This window comes from Anguilla rostrata, chromosome 1 (assembly GCF_018555375.3).
Source record: "Anguilla rostrata isolate EN2019 chromosome 1, ASM1855537v3, whole genome shotgun sequence".
NCBI classification, from domain to species: domain Eukaryota; kingdom Metazoa; phylum Chordata; class Actinopteri; order Anguilliformes; family Anguillidae; genus Anguilla; species Anguilla rostrata.
The window spans coordinates 82768024-82784727 of NC_057933.1; the positions used below are offsets into that span (position 1 = coordinate 82768024).

The 16704-nt window shown below is 43.3% G+C and overlaps 1 protein-coding gene across 2 annotated transcripts; it reads right to left on the reverse strand.

The window, feature by feature from the left end:
- Positions 1-59: 59 nt before the first annotated feature.
- On the reverse strand, positions 60-15693 carry LOC135238347 (FXYD domain-containing ion transport regulator 6-like). 2 transcript variants are annotated; one of them, XM_064306137.1, is made up of 10 exons: positions 15146-15693; positions 12360-12416; positions 11184-11210; positions 8944-8967; positions 8388-8411; positions 7660-7734; positions 3253-3286; positions 3060-3094; positions 568-598; positions 60-340 (listed from the first exon to the last, which is right to left on the reverse strand). In XM_064306137.1, the coding sequence occupies exons 2-9, from the start codon at positions 12409-12411 to the stop codon at positions 588-590; spliced, it is 282 nt and encodes a 93-aa protein (XP_064162207.1). In that variant the 5' UTR covers positions 12412-12416; positions 15146-15693; the 3' UTR covers positions 60-340; positions 568-587. The 2 variants fall into 2 exon arrangements, with proteins under 2 accessions (XP_064162207.1, XP_064162216.1); XM_064306146.1 differs by lacking the exon at positions 11184-11210 and having other exon boundaries at positions 15146-15681.
- Between the last annotated feature and the right edge of the window lie 1011 nt (positions 15694-16704).

A 16704-nucleotide genomic window follows, 5' to 3' on the forward strand; every position in this document is an offset into this window, starting at 1 on the left:
TAGAATTTCAGTTATGGAGTGCAAAAACATCAGATCTTTGCAATAATATACAGAGAAAATTAACAATTAAACCAGTTTATTACCTTAGGAACATCAGAAAGGTGTTTTTCTCAAAAGACAACACATTCAATTAACATCTTTCTCAAAACCATTTCAAAATAGTTAATCGTATAGAAAAAAGGGAGAAAAGGAAGAAGAAAAATAGAATACGATATACAAATAGAGAGAGAACGCTGGAACAGGAAGGAATTTACAGAAGCTTCCTGCGCCCGAAGGGTTAATCTCCGTCAGGGAAGTCCTCCTCGGGTTTTGGCCTCGGACTGCCCCCTGATGGCAAGGTCTGGGATTGCAGGAGGACAAGGACAGAGATGAAATAAGAATTCGGACAAGAATTGATGTGCATTTATTATGCGAACCGGATGTTACGTCAAATAAGACAATGGAAAATAGACCATCCAAGGGTTTATAGGATCTGTAGCTTAATATGTCTCATAGTACTGTTACAAAACTAAACAAACTTAAACAAACTTTTGAAAGTGTTACTGTTTTTATTTATTCTGAACTCACCAGATACCCGTCTGCTGCATTTACTTCTGACCTGCGGTAAAAAAACAATTGTGAAAATTTATATTCTTTGTTAAACTTTTGTTTTTTTAATTATTAAAAACGTTTGTTCAAAATTAAATTCATATCGAATGTTAAAAACACCATAAAAAATAGAAACAAAAACAAGAATCGAAATATCACACATGAATGTATATAGAGTGAGCTCCATGATATTTGGGACAAAGACATATTCTTTCTTGATTTGGCTCTGTACTCGACAATTTTAGATTTGCAATCAAACAATTCACACGTGGTCATCTGGTTAAAGAGCAGATTCTCCGCTTCTATTAAAGAGTGTTTTTTTTTTTTTTTTTTTTTAATCGAATTTTGTTTTACTGTGCATAAATTACAGCACTTTTTATTCAGCAAATGAAATGCATGTTCAATTGGATTCTGATATGAAATGAAGGACGTGGCCAGTACACAACGTTTCAGTTTTTGGCTTTGAAAAACTCCTTGCTTCAGCAGTATGTTTGGGATCATGGTCTTGCTATAGGATTTTGGAGGCGCTTGGATGAACTTGAGCAGATAAGATGCTTCCGTACATTTCAGAAATCATTCTGCTGCTGCTGCCAGTCTCCGTGGCAGCCATACAGGCCCAAACCATAACACCCCCATCACCATGTTTCACAGAAGAGGCGAGGGGAGGGGGGGGGGGGTGCTTTGGATCTTGGGGCAGTTCCTTTTGTCTTCCACACTTTGCTCTTGTTATCACTCTGATACAAGTGAATCTCACTAGTGATCTGCATCTTGCAGTGGAGGCTCTGTAGTAGCCCTAAAGTCTTCTGTTGACAGTAGTCACTGGCACATCCACGCCTGCCTCCTGAAGATTGTTTCCTATCTGTCGGACAGGTGTTTAGGGGTTTTTCTTCATTATGACGAGAATTCTTCAGTCATCAACTGTAGAGGTCTTCCTAGACCTACTGAGCCTTTTGTGATTACTGAGCTCACCAGTGCACCCTTTCTACTTAATGATGTTCCAAACAGTTGATTTTAGTAAGGCTAAGGTTTGGCCTTTGTTTCTGATTGTTTTTTTTTGTTTGTTTTTTTTTCTTATTTCTCAGCCTCATAATGGTTTCCTTGCCTTTCATTGGCGCTGTCATTTCAACATGATGAAAACTAAATGTGTTTTAAAAAACCCTGTGTAGGTCGGTTTACACAACTGTGCCCCCAAAGGGAAACCAACTGTTTACTGTGCTGACAGGGAGTCAGCAGGGTGCGATAAAGAGACTGCGCTCAGTTACAAAACATTCTACTGGATCTGCATTATGTGAGCCTGAGATGAACCTCCACAATACAGTGGAACCGTGTTTTGTATTGTTTGAAAGCCGATGTCATGGGGGAAAATTTGGTGTCTTTGGCTGGTGGGGTGCTGACTAAGGACCTTGACACCCATGGGTCAGCACCCAGCCAGCTACATAGGTTAAACCGGTGGATTCACAGGCTTACAGGGATCGTGCCAGCAGGATCATTGATGTGCTGTTTTGTTATGTTTGTGTCTTCATTTGATGACTTGGTGTTTTGCTTTGACACTTCTTTGGTCCTCGTGTTCGGACAGCAGCAACAGATGCCAAATGCAAATGCCACACCTAAAATTAACTCCAGACCTTTTGCTAACTTTCTTGCGCATTAACTAATACTGCGACGATACACAGCTGGCCAAGAAACAGCCAAGCAGCCATTTGCCCAGTTTCTTCTGGTCCTTTGAAATGGGGGGCTCAGCGTAAAATGGGCTGACAAACTAACTAATCAAATTAAAGTTGGCAGTTTGCACGTTAACCCCACATTCATTGTTTCAGTTCAAATCCAGTGTGCTGGAGTACAGAGTCAAAACAACAACAATTATGTCACTGTCCAAATACTTACAGACTGCACTGTACATACAGGCTGCATGCAGTTTTTGAAAAGGTACAAAAGAATCAAAAGTAGCACATTATATGCACATTAATTTAATAACAAACCAAATTAAAAACTTTTTCAATTTACACCAAGAATAACACGAAAAGATTAGTTTTACATAAAAAACCATCCTCGAAATACCCTCCATTGGCTTTAATTACAATGAAATTAGTGTAAGGCTATCCAATCATTTTGGAAAGTGGTAGGTGGAGGGGGTATAATAAAATTGAGTGAAATCTTATCTACCCAAAAAAAAGGTTTTTTTTTTTTATAAAACCACAGGTAGTCTAAGAAATTGAGGGTATAAACTGAAAACAAAATTCTGTACTTTGGTTTGCTATTCAATAAATACACATAAATTAACAAAATTGTTCTCTAACCAAAGTTTAAAAAAATAAATAAATAAATAAATAAAAACCACAGGTGGCCAAATACTTTTGGCATGTCCTGTACAGTATATGTCAGTATAAGATATGGGGGTTCACCCGGTTGCACAGTGTACAACAGAAAAGCGTGAATCGAAACGTAAAGCATGTTCGACGAACGACACTCACGTCTGATGGATCCTGCCTCTCCCTCTGGCCTGGGCCTAAGGGGGAAGGTACGGCAGTTGAGAGTGGCTGTTAAAAGCTCTAGCAAAAGATTCAAATTCTGTGCCAAAAACTGCAATAGCAACGCAGTAATAAAAAAGCAGAAATGTTCTGTGATCCTCGCAGGGCGCTTTGCGAGCGGCAGTGTCAGACTCACCGCTGCTGATTGAACCTGCAGCGGCACTTTCGACCTGCAGAGAGAGAGAGCAAGCAGGAAATAAGTGTGTGTGTGTGCGTGTGTGTGTGCGTGTGCGTGTGTGTGTGCGTGTGTGCGTGTGTGCGCGTGTATGGGTGTGTGTGTATGTGTGTGTGTGTGCGTGTATGGGTGTGTGTGCTGGTGTGGTGTGTGTGATGTGTGCGTTGATGGGGTGGTGTGTGTGTGTATGGGTGTGTGTTGTGTGTGTGTATGGTGGTGTGTGTGTGTGTGGTGTGTGTGTGTGTGTGGTGTGTGTGTGTGTATGGGTGTTGTGTGTGTGTGTGTGGTGTGTGTGTGTGTGTTTGTGTTGGTGTGTGGTGTGTGTGTGTGTGTGCGTGTGTATGGGTGTGTGTGTATGGGTGTGTGTGTGTGTGTGTGTGTGTGTGTGTGCATGCATGCATGGGAGCATGTGTGTGAATTACATATACATGTATGCATGCTCGTGAGTTCATCTGTACACATGCCTCTAAAAAAAGAAAGACACACATATATAAATCTTCAGCTTTGGACAAATTGGACCATTTTTTAATTTTATTTTCGTACTGATTTTACAAGCTTGCTCTATCGGCCCTTTTTCCTTTTCTTATTGTGAAATACTGTCACGGGCCTCCTTTACAAGGGCTCTCATTACACTGAATCACAGCTCAACGCTCAGGGAGGTTTCAGAGTACAGTATTTGTGTGCATATTTGTGTGTAATGCTGGTATTACTTTATGTACAGTATTTGTGCGCATATTTGTGTGTAATGCTGGTATTACTTTATGTACAGTATTTGTGTGCATATTTGTGTGTAATGCTGGTATTACTTTATGTACAGTATTTGTGTGCATATTTGTGTGTAATGCTGGTATTACTTTATGTACAGTATTTGTGTGCATATTTGTGTGTAATGCTGGTATTACTTTATGTACAGTATTTGTGTGCATATTTGTGTGTAATGCTGGTATTACTTTATGTACAGTATTTGTGCGCATATTTGTGTGTAATGCTGGTATTACTTTATGTACAGTATTTGTGTGCATATTTGTGTGTAATGCTGGTATTACTTTATGTACAGTATTTGTGTGCATATTTGTGTGTAATGCTGGTATTACTTTATGTACAGTATTTGTGTGCATATTTGTGTGTAATGCTGGTATTACCTTATGTTCAGTATTTGTGCGCATATTTGTGTGTAATGCTGGTATTACTTTATGTACAGTATTTGTGTGCATATTTGTGTGTAATGCTGGTATTACTTTATGTACAGTATTTGTGTGCATATTTGTGTGTAATGCTGGTATTACTTTATGTTCAGTATTTGTGCGCATATTTGTGTGTAATGCTGGTATTACTTTACGTACAGTATTTGTGCGCATATTTGTGTGTAATGCTGGTATTACTTTATGTACAGTATTTGTGTGCATATTTGTGTGTAATGCTGGTATTACTTTATGTACAGTATTTGTGTGCATATTTGTGTGTAATGCTGGTATTACTTTACGTACAGTATTTGTGCGCATATTTGTGTGTAATGCTGGTATTACTTTATGTTCAGTATTTGTGTGCATATTTGTGTGTAATGCTGGTATTACTTTATGTACAGTATTTGTGTGCATATTTGTGTGTAATGCTGGTATTACTTTTACGTACAGTATTTGTGCGCATATTTTATTTTAAGTCAGTTATTTTATATTTGTATATTTTTCTATGTGTGGTGCGTGTGTGCGCAATATACTATGCCAGTGCATTTTGGTTTGTGTGCGAGAAAGAGATACGCAAGTCTATTTGTTTTGTGTGTGTTTTTCATAAGAGAAAGAAATGATACAGTATCTATGTGTGTATGTGATTTTGTGTGTGTGCATGTGAGAGAGAGAGAGAGAGAGAGAGTGTGTGTGTGTGTGTGTGTGTGCATGAGAGAGAGAGAGAGAGAGTGTGTGTGTGTGTGTCTGTGTGTGCATCGCAACGTGTTCAGCAGCACATATTGAATTTTTGAGCACCAGAAATATCCCCATACTTGGAAATGGAGCCCGGCAGAGCCATGGCTGCCTGTATCATGTGCACGCCCGGCAGTATCCGCACGCCCGTGTCACACACGCGCGCCTCACGTGAAATCCTCAACAGCCTCAACGATGACCGCGGGAATACGGCGGGAATATGGCGGGAATATGGCGGGAATACCGCGGGAATACGGCGGGAATATGGCGGGAATATGGCGGGAATACGGCGGGAATACGGCGGGAATATGGCGGGAATACCGCGGGAATATGGCGTGAATACGGCGGGAATACGGCGGTTGACGGAAGCTCGTCCGACGCGGCGGACGGAGTCGCGCCAGGAGAACGAACGGAGGAACGTCTCGGGGGTACGGAACGCTCGGCCGAAACAGAGACCTGGGGGGACGAGCCTCTCTCTTTTCGGGAGGCCTGGAGCCTGTCGCAAATTTATTGCCGGGTGTGGATGACAGGGCGAGAGTCAGAAAGATTCCTCGGGCAGCGTTGCCTGAGCTCCGCGAGGACAGCGCTGCAGACGCGGGGATCGGGTTTCTTAAAGAGCAGAATTAGCACAGCCGGCGCTCGGCCTGGCGAAGCTTCCAGTTCCGCTTTACCACCACAGGGTGGCGATGCAGAGCGGGATTCTCCGCCCCTGACCCGTAGAACCTCAGGGCCTCCTGCTGCTTCTTGAAACGTTTTTTTTTTTTTTCCTTGTTTGTTTGTCGGCACAAACAAGTTCATTTGCATCACCGGTTTATTTTTGTGGAACTGCGTTTGAAACGGAAGCCCCCTGTGGTCCTCCCCAAGTCAGGGCTGCAGACTCTTAACTCAGATGAATATGTACTGATGATAAAAAAAAAGAATGAACAAGGTAATCGGATCCTCGCTTTCCCTACTTTCAGAGTGGATTTGGATACTCAGGGGTTTTTTTTTTTTTTTTCACTGTCTTTTTTTTATAGGCTAGGTGAGTAAATAGATGCCTTTCTGCCTAGTTGAAATGGCAAGGGGGGGGGGGTAAACTTCAGACCAATGCTTATAATGAACGGCTTATTAAATTCGGACCGGTGGCGTACGAAACCCGAGCAGATCTCTGGCGATCACTTCGCAGGCCCGTAGCCTCTGTGATTATTTTAGCGCGCTGGGAATCACATTTCCTCCTCTCTGTAAATCAGGCCAGAGACGGCGACCGTGCTAGCAGAGCCAGGACGCTGGGCTTGTAAACACCACATGTTCCACCCATACATCCTAGGACTGCATCACACGAACTGCGCTTCAGATTGTAGCAGTTTGAGTGAAATCGTTTCACAGCTACTGACGATTCCACTTCACTTTGGCTGGCAGGATAGTGAATGTAAGCATAGCCAGCAGTAGGCTAGCTTTGCTTAAATGGACAGGTCAACCTCAGATAGATCTATTTATCGATTTATCACTCACGTGCAATACACTTATCTCACACCATCGTGTAATTGTTGACCAGTTATTATAAGAGTCCCTCTAAAATTCCTTTACCCTTTGAAGAGTATATTTTTTTGGAATGATTTCTTGAATGTTCAGTTCTTAAGTGAACATTCTAATGCAACAATCACTACTGTAACTGAAAGCAATGAAGTTCTAGAACGCTAATACATAAATACAAACATTCCAAAAAACCTACTCTTCAAAGGGTTAAACTTATTTTAACACAATGCAGGCTAAGCTCAAAGCCATGCACCTTGTGTCTGAACTCCAGAAATGGTCCAGTTTCAGATAACAGAAGCCCACACTTTCAGCATTTAAGACCTATAAATGTGTGTCATTTAGTCCATTATTTTAATCATTTAAAGATGTAGCCTCCTTTGCAAGGAATCTTTTGCATTTAGCAGATTACAGAAAATGAAAGCATTTACTTGTCTGAGAACAGTTTTAGTGTTCATTTTTATTGGTATGCATAGCCATACATAATCATAACGTGGCCTCAAGAGGCGAAGTCATCCTTCAACAGGCATTTAAAGGGCCTCATTAAGAACTATTAGCAGCTTGTTATAATTCAGCAGCTGCAGTTATGGATGGACTGAAAGCCAGCATACACGGGGATCTCAGTTTGTTTTGGAAAATTCAAATACGTCTCTCCTATGAATATGTCGAAGCACCCCCACCCAAACCCACCCCTTCCCTACCTCCCCACTGTAGTACTCAGCAGGTTGACTGGGGAGCTGTAAAACCTTTAGCACCTTTAATATGTAATATCACAAATATGTGTATTTTCTAGTTTGAAGTAAACATTCTAATGCTGATTTAATTGAAAGCTATATAGTTCTAAAACTGTGAATAAAAATTTTGAAATAAAAATGAAAATAAATAATAACGTTCCAAAAAAAAATGGTCTAAGGGCTAAAACATCAGCACATAGACTCACTGATGACGAGCAGGATTCCCATGATGAAGAGCACCACGGCAAAGATCAGGCCTCCGATTCGAAGAGACTCATAATCTGTAAAGGTAACATAGGTCACGCGATCATTCAGACCCAGCTCACTGGTATGACATCACCTGTTCACAGTAAAGAATTAGAAGATTAAGAGCTTTAGAGTCTGACTACGACTGACGATACAGCTCTCAAAAAAACATATTCCTCAAACTCGTTAATAATCCTTTATGTATGCTCATTTGAGCACAGGACACAAAAACAAAGCGTCACATAATTTACAGTAATTTTGAATTCAGGAGTCTTGACTTCAAAATAATTTTATTATAGGTCATTTAACTAATATTTTCTTAGTATGGACTTATTCTCTGGGGCAATGTTTTGCAACAATCTTGATGGCAACGAAATTCTCTTTGTAAATAAATGTTATTAATTGATTGGACAGTTAGTTGATTGGTCAATTGATGGATGTCTGGATGGACTGACAAATTAGGTCACGTAACCATGGAATGGGAGGGGACTGCACTCTGTTTACAGTGCTAAAGTGAGCCAATTTTTCTTGGCCTCTGGGGTCAGAATTTACCACCAGCTGAAGATCACAGGGAGGGGAGGGATGAACATCCCAGACTGACCCCCCCCCCCCCCCCCCCCCCAATCTGCTTTTGCAGAGCAAGACCCAGGAGCTCCTGGGAGTTAGGGAATTCAGTTTTTCCACTTACCATAGTGAAACGGACTGTCTGCATCTATAAGAGTGGGGGAAAGGGGCATTTACAAGTCAAATCTGGAAGAAGAAAAATTAGAGCAACCAAATAGAGACCTGCAGAAGACTACTCAAAATTCAAATGAAAGTGCTTTGCATAAAAATAAAACCTTTAAATAGGCCCCACTAACATAAAAGCACCCAAAGCCATTAGGAACAGGACTCGTACCATGCAGTCCTCCCCCCGCCCCCCACCCCCCCACCCCACCCCACGCAAGCTCTGACTGTAATCCTCAGTCATTCCCTATTTGGCCATTTCAGAGCCCTGGACAATGGACTGCATATGCTAACACAAAGCATGGCTCAACCCTAGCAGCTGACCTGACAGGATGTTTGAAGATGTTTTGGTAATACTGTGTGTGTCAAATCTTATTCGTCCACTAATTTCAGAGCAAATGCATGCTTGCATTGCATTTACACATGTTGCGCACCAAACCAATGCATGTTATTGTTGCCAGTGGCCAACAACTGTTCAAATTCAGAAAGAGAATAATGAGCTGGATGAAGAACATTACCTTTCGTGTCATCAATAGTGGACGCTGTGGAGAAAAACAGAGAACCAAATTTACCATAAAACAAAATACGCACAACTTTATTTTAAACAAACATACATATTTTTAGTAAATATTACAGGAAAGAAGCAAACTGAAAAAAACTGTATTTTCTACCATAAGATATTTTTTGGTAGAAAACATTTTGCAAAATGCAATAGCTTTCAGCAGTAAACATAATAGCAAGAATGATCTGGAAAAAAAATGTTTCCCGTTTGAGGGGCCATAGTTCTTTCTACAGAGAGATGCACAAACTGTTCACTCCACAGCACACATGTACAGCAGTGTAACTTACTATAACACACACTCACACACACTCCACAACACTACACACGGTGTCTTACTATGATACACACACACACACTCCACAACACTACACACGGTGTCTTACTATGATACACACACGCACACACTCCACAACACTACACACTGTGTCTTACTATGATACACACACGCACACATTACATTACAGGCATTTAGAAGACAATGCCAGAGTGACTCACACAACTTTCATGTAGCATAAAGTATCCATATGGAATCCATTTATACAGCTGGATATATACTAAAGCACTGCAAGTACCTTGCTCAAGGGTACAACGGCAGAGGGATTCAAACCTGTGACCTTTAGGTTACAAGACCAGCTCCTTACCCATTACACTACACTGCCACACACATGTGAGTTTAGTGAGACACGCTACACACTGTGTCTCACTAAGACACACACAACATTTTAACACTGCACACTGCATCCAAACAGGCAGTCACACCCCACTCTGTATTTTCACCATTATAGTGAACTGCAGGAACCGTTTAAAATCTGATGGGGATATTTAAGACACTTGCAGGAAAGAACAGAAAGTGCGCAAAACTTGCATCTCTCCCAAGCGTGTGTGTGTGTGCCTGTGTGTGTGTGTGTCTGGTTGTGTGTTTGTGTGTGTGTGTGTGTGTGTGTGTTCGCAGGCAATTGAGTCAGTAAGCAGCAGGTTGAGTATCAGCAAAAGAATACATCACACAATAATATTCCCAGGGCCATACACTAAAAACTAAAATTGTGGAAGGTATGTTGAAAAATTAGAAAACATAAATAAATAAAATATAAGAAAAATACATCAGACATTCTTACATTCTCACCAATATTCTATTTGTCACTTTGCCAATGGGGGATTGTGTGTAACCAAAGATTGCATATTGTTTTATCAGTAAAATAAATAATCTTTCTCTCACTATTTTTTATCATTGGGCTAAAATTCATGGCTTTCTTTCACCTCATTCAGATCCTTTATTTCCTCTGAAAAATGTACTGCAGAAACAGAACTGTAATATATCACCGCAGATAATACTCCTCCTTGACAAACGTTTCTGCTTTTGCAGTTGATCACAACCTTATCTCAACAGGGCTTATTTCCTGTTCAAAAATGTCTCTCCGTTTCCATCCCAGAGGAACTGCTAACTCCTAAAATCGCTGAGAGAGTGCTGATCAAGAAGTGGCACGTGCCCAAACACAGCAAGACAAGACAAACGCTCCAAGTCATTCCATTAGTTAAAAGAAACCAGAAAATGGTGTTATCAACCAAGCTCGGAAGCAGGTCAAAAATCTCAGAAGAAAACAAGAAAGAAACAACTCCAAAACAACCAGGAGAGGGCAGCATATCCTGCAACATTTTCAGCACACGTTGGGAGTTAGAGTCCGCATTAAGACTGAACTTCCAGGTGCTGAAAATGACGGAATGCTGCAGTACAACACCACTTAAACCCTCCACCCTCCTCCCGAGCAGCAAAAATATAAACAGGGTGGCAGTCACAAAGTTATTGCTGGGTGTGTGTGTGTGTGTGCGTGTGTGTGGGGGGGGGGGGGGGGGGGCATATCCATTCCAGATCATTTGAGCAAAGGGGCGGGCATCGGCCGCGGGGAGGAGCATGAGGGGTTTCGCTTTCCAAGCAGCACCACAAGCAGCAGAGAGAGGCCGTGTTTCAAGCACCGCACGCCAGCGGGACGACCGCACAAACACTGGTCAGAATGGCAGACCAGACTGGGTCAGACCGCCCCCCCCCCCCCCCCCCACCCCCACACCCCCCCCGGGGGTTCAGCCTGGCGTTCGGCGAGGCAGCGCCTCCGCATCCCCACCACACCACACCACACCCACGCCCGCCACGCCCGCCATGCCACAGCCACGCCCGCCACGCCCGCCACGGCGGCCACTCACCTGGCATCTCCCGGCCGAAAGCCGACCCTGCGGACACAGACACACGCGGCGGCGCCGCCGCTGTAACTGACCGCTGGTGACAGGGAGCGCAAAACAGCCTCTGCACACATACTTAGCGCGCTTCTTGGATTAAAAATAAATAAATAAATAAATAAATAAATAAATAAATAAATAAATAAATAAATAAAAAAGTTGAATAATGGGCTTGGGTCAGTAGTCTGGCGCAGTACGTACACTGAGGGAGGGGGTAAACCACAAGCCTTTGTTGAGTACAGTGCCTAGGGCTGCCAGAAGCCTGGTTTTTGCATTATTTGCACTGGTCTGGTTTGTCGTCTCGAGACAAACAATATAACGCCCAGCCAGGGTAATTGTTTGAAAAAAAATGTACAGTTGGTTTGTAATGAAGTCGCATCTCAACCGCCCCCGAGCCTGGCCCTTGATCCGATAGCAACCCCCCTCCCACCCCGACCCTTCCACGCAACAAGGTCCCGACGGCAAAAGCTAAGGCGACAGAACCCCCAGCACCCCCTACTCTCGTCTGTCGTCAGTTCCGACAGCTCCCCCCCCCATCATTCGCGATTACCCTTCCAGCTGCGCATGCCGTCCGGTTTTCACAAGGTCTAAATCTGGCAACCCTAACAGTGTCCCACGCCGAAAGACGAAGTGCTTTGCGGTTTTAACATCCGCGCCACCATTTGGTGCTAGTTCGGTTTGAGTGGCGCTCCACAGAGGCGCCACGCTTATTAAAAAATCTTTTTTTTAATTAAGTTTTCATTAAATCGATTGACTGATCGGTCGGCCGTTCTCATCGCAGAGAGAACAGCTCCTGCAGCGCGTGCAACGCGATCGACAGCATCAAAGTCGTTTCCTTTCCCTCGTGGCCCGCGTTTTAGGAAAACGCTCCTCACACCAGATGACTCCACTCATTTAAAACATGAGTTAGCCCAGTGGTTCCAAACCGTGGGGGGGGGGGGGGGGGGGGGGAGCAGAGAGACCATTGGGGGGACGGGGGATGGGGGACGGTTGAAGTAAAAAGGCACAGAGCAGGTGTGTGTGTGTGTGCGTGTGTGAATGGGGGCGGGGGGGGGGTTCGGGGGACTGACCAAAAAAGTTTTGGAACCATGGCACCAGCCAATTAGATGAAAGAAGCAGGGAGGAGAACGTAGAACCACTCACCCAAAGCTGGCGCCACGTGAGCACAGAGCATCAACACTGCTGGAAAATACATCCTCCCTGGAAACGAAGCGAGAGAAACAGAGCTCTTTACTCACCCACCTGGTCCTCACTGCTCCACCTCAACTCCATTACACCGCAGTACAAGGCATTCAGTATCGGGCAGGGCTCTCAAAGACATCCCATAATGACATACCACAAATGGCAAGCGAGGGACCAACTTTGGTTTTTAGCATGTTAAAATTAAAATCGGTGTTTTCGAGGGTGCGTTTTATTTTCGTCTCCAGCTTAAAAATCAATGTCCAGTCCAGCCAGACCAAATAAGCCATCTGCGGTGACGTGTGTGAACACTTGCTTTAATCGATCAACTAAACTCACTCAGCCAAACAAGAAAAACCCAGCAGATTCACAGCCTCGCCAGGAACTGGGCCGGGGAGCCCTGATTTAGAGAATCTGCGTGCCAAACCGAGAGTGAGCACTACTGGGTTACACAGTCAACACACTGCTGGGCACACGTTTTTCTGAACTGGAAGCAGTCACAGGTGAAAGCCGGGCAGGCATATTTGTACACGCCAAGCAACATCAAGACAAGCTATTGACCCCGTTCTCAAAAAGAAGGAGAAGTTCACGGTGCTAATAAGATTTATCGCTGGCGCAAACCAAAATACCGCTCGTTTAAAGGTTAGCCTCCGAATCCAGGGACGCTAAGCGCGTCTCTCATCACAGCGCTTGGGAACCTCCAAGCCAAGTGGGACAGCCATTTCTGTCAGCACTGGTCGGCTTCCAAGATCCCAGTCGGATCTGGAATCATCCAGTTCAGATGGCTTATGCAAGGATCAGGAGGTCTATGACTCCTGACACCCAGAAAGGACCGAGGAGCTATTTCAGGCCTCGCACCCGGGAGCAGAGGTCCGCCCAGGGCAGGGTGACAGGGTGGGCCGAAGATGGGCCCCGCCCGATGTGTGGTCAGCAGGTTACAGACGCAACTCGGTGGTTTACGCGCAGATGCCAGACCTCTGCTTCCGAGAGAGTCGAACACTTGTTTCGCACAATGCAGTTTCAAAATAAATTTTGTTCATTTTAGTGTGTGTTGAACAATCTAATTTGTCGCTCATTTCCCAGACGTCTGCCACCTGCTGGCCACAAGTGGGAACAGGTCCAAAAAGCAAAACTTCGAGGCCCTCAAAGTCTTGGAGGGCTGCAGCATCTGCTGGTCATTGGGGTGTTTCAGCACTGAAATGCTTAATTTAACAACTCCACTTGCCTCTTTTCCAAGGCCTACACTTTCGGCTGTTTGGAAAGAGGCCACACAAGCCAGCATATACTGCTGCTCTCTGGAAGCTTGAAAAACCAGCCACTTGGAAACAGAACTGTACAATTTGATTTAATTTGAATATGTATCATAGAATCCTTTAACACACAAAACACAATATTGAAAATTCTAATTCTAAAGTTGCGAAACGCCATTCAGTTAATTCACAGTCTTCCCTTTCACAAACACCAGCAACAACACAAAACCACTTAAGCAGACAGCTTATTTGGTACTGGTTTATGAACCCTGTTAAAAACTCAGCCAGCAGACACAGTGGGTCCAGAGAACAATGGACTGTAGACTGAGCTTGCAAACTCAAAAGACTGACCTTGGGGCGTATATAACGGTTACAAATCAAAACAAAATTGCAAAAGGAAGCAAGGATTCATTGTTTTCTTTTGAAAATATTTGCTAGGTAAACTATGCAGATTAACATATTTATGGCTTGAATAAACTCAATACTACACATTGACGTTCGAGGTGTGTGTGTACGTTTTTCATTTCCAAAACGTGCAGATGGACGCATAATTTATTATGAATTATAATATTAATTGCTGCACGGCCTATGTTTGGGTACTGGTCCATCTGACGTCGTTCAGATACGTCATCAAATAGGGGTGGTTTCCACAGGCGCAAAAAACTTGTTTTCTTTACCCGTCCCCTCCCCCACCATGGCACTAACATACCAAAATAATACAGAATAAATATCCACAAAACTCCATTCAAGGAACGAAACACTCGACATTCGGATACACTGTAAATTTACCATTTTGAATAAATACCATTTTAAAATAAATTGTTAATATTAGTGAAGAGGAGGAAGAAAATTTGGCCAAAATCAGAATTTTCTTTTATCAATTATTTCTTCTTTTAAAGCTCTGGTTGGGTAGGGTCCTATGGTTTCTACCAAAGTTTACACCTTTCAAGTAAATGTTCTTCTCAGCCGCCGCGCATTTAAATCCACACACGCCAAAATGGTGCAATATCTTCACACTCGGAGGCACTTGCATCTTCCTAAGCGACAGGTGCGCGAGGCATGGAGTTTAAACGAAACAAGCACTCGGAGATAATCAAAAAATGAACACGGGGAGCGGGACTCCAGCAATAAGCCCCAGGGGTTTAGTGAGCGCATTGGCAGTCACGTGTCTCGGTCTTTCAAAGCGGCTCTGTGATAAAACGAAGTTAGCTAGCCACCAGCTCCAGAGGAAGAAAATAAACGCAGTACGAGTTTTCTTATCATACAGCATCGCAAATACAGAACTCATTTCTGGCACGAAACTGAGCTGATCGCATTGCAAAATGCATCTTTGCGCTGTTCCGAATACATACACGGCATTGTTAAAATAAACTGCATTGTCTGCTCTATAAATGTACAAGAGGTAGCCGCAATTAAAGGAAAAATACAGTATGTTCACATGACCAAAGGCACTGCTGGGAAATATTTCGGAAATTATTTCTTAAAAAAGTTAAAACGTACCTGATTAATGCGCGTCTTTCAAAACTGAAACAGTACGACGTTTCACAGATTGGGGTTAGAAAATATAGTACAAAAAAAAGTACTTCAGCTCCGATGATTTTCACACAAACCGGTTAAATTCCGGTGTAGTATTCCTCGTCTTTATTCCCAGTCACTATAGGCCTACCATTTAAACGGGCAATGACTGGTTTTGAGATCCAAGGGGAGCGTACGCCCGTGAAACACACGGACAGCTGAACTTAACTGTAATCCCGCCTCTGAAATGGACTCTTTCCAACTTCCAACGATGTTTAGGGACTGGGGTAAGTATTGCCAAGGGAGGGGAGGGGAACGAGGAACGAGGGGGATGGTCAAAAATCTCCAGACCCACCTCGATTACCCCTGCGCGGTCGCTGATAAACTGCAGTTGTTTACGAGAGAACTTCCTTGGCAATCCCCCGCTGGCTTTTAATTATATTTCCTTGATTATTGGAGTGTTGCAGATCATTGCGAGGGCTTCCATATGGCGAGTCAAATGTATTTACAGTTTGATCAACTGCCATGCCCAAATATTAACAGTTTACACTAAATTTTGAAAACAAAAACAACAACAACAAAAAAAAAAAAAACAAGACTGGACATGACAACTGATCAAATTCGGTCCATTTCGGGATATTTTTAAGCACCGCCAGTTTTCAAAACACGATCCATGTAAGTGTAATTCTGCTTGTTATTTCAATCGGGGTTCTTAGAATCTTGGAAGGGGTGGACTTAACTGAACCGAAAGAGCGTTCTGTCTACACGCATTTCCGTGCACGGTTACACTGCCCTGCAAGATTCTAGACCACATATCGCACCTGAGGAACGCTGGGTGGCAACGGAGGTTACTGAGGTTACTGAACATTCCAAGTAGAGTTCGAGGCGACATGACGGATATAATGACCGTGTACATTCGATGGTAGTCTGCTGTCCTCATTTTAGCCAACTTCTTCCATTTCCAATAAAGGCAACGGAAGAGGCCCCATTTCATGAGAGCCATATACTGTGTTTGCTCATTGACCGCATGGATGTCTCAAGCGATTCAGTAAAGGAGCAAGTATAATAAAGAGAATAAAAAAACATAATGATGAATGAAAGAAAGTGCCTGAATTCTGTGGGCGATATCAGAGGACATGGTGGCGGGAGCACCAGAGCTGCCTGTTCAAGTCCCGCACAGAGCACTGAACATTTGGGTGATTGGTGGGGGAGGGGTCAACTGATCCCTTCCGAAATCCAACGGGGGCTCCAAATTAAAATCACTCAATTGTTCCCAGATGTAGGGTACAAGGAATGTAGCTAATTAAACTATGGTTACCTCTAAATTCTAATCCTCTGAAATCCACTGTTGTGTGTGTGTGTGTGTGTGTGTGTGTCTGTGTGTGTGCGTGTGTACGTGTGTGTTTGTGTGTGTGTGGCACAAAATAGTGTACACTGAGAACCCGTGATGACCTAATTACAAGAGTGCACCAATGATCATAAAATTATTGTTTTTCATAAAATAATGATGTGTTTTGGATATAGTTTGCATGGGCTCTTGTTGC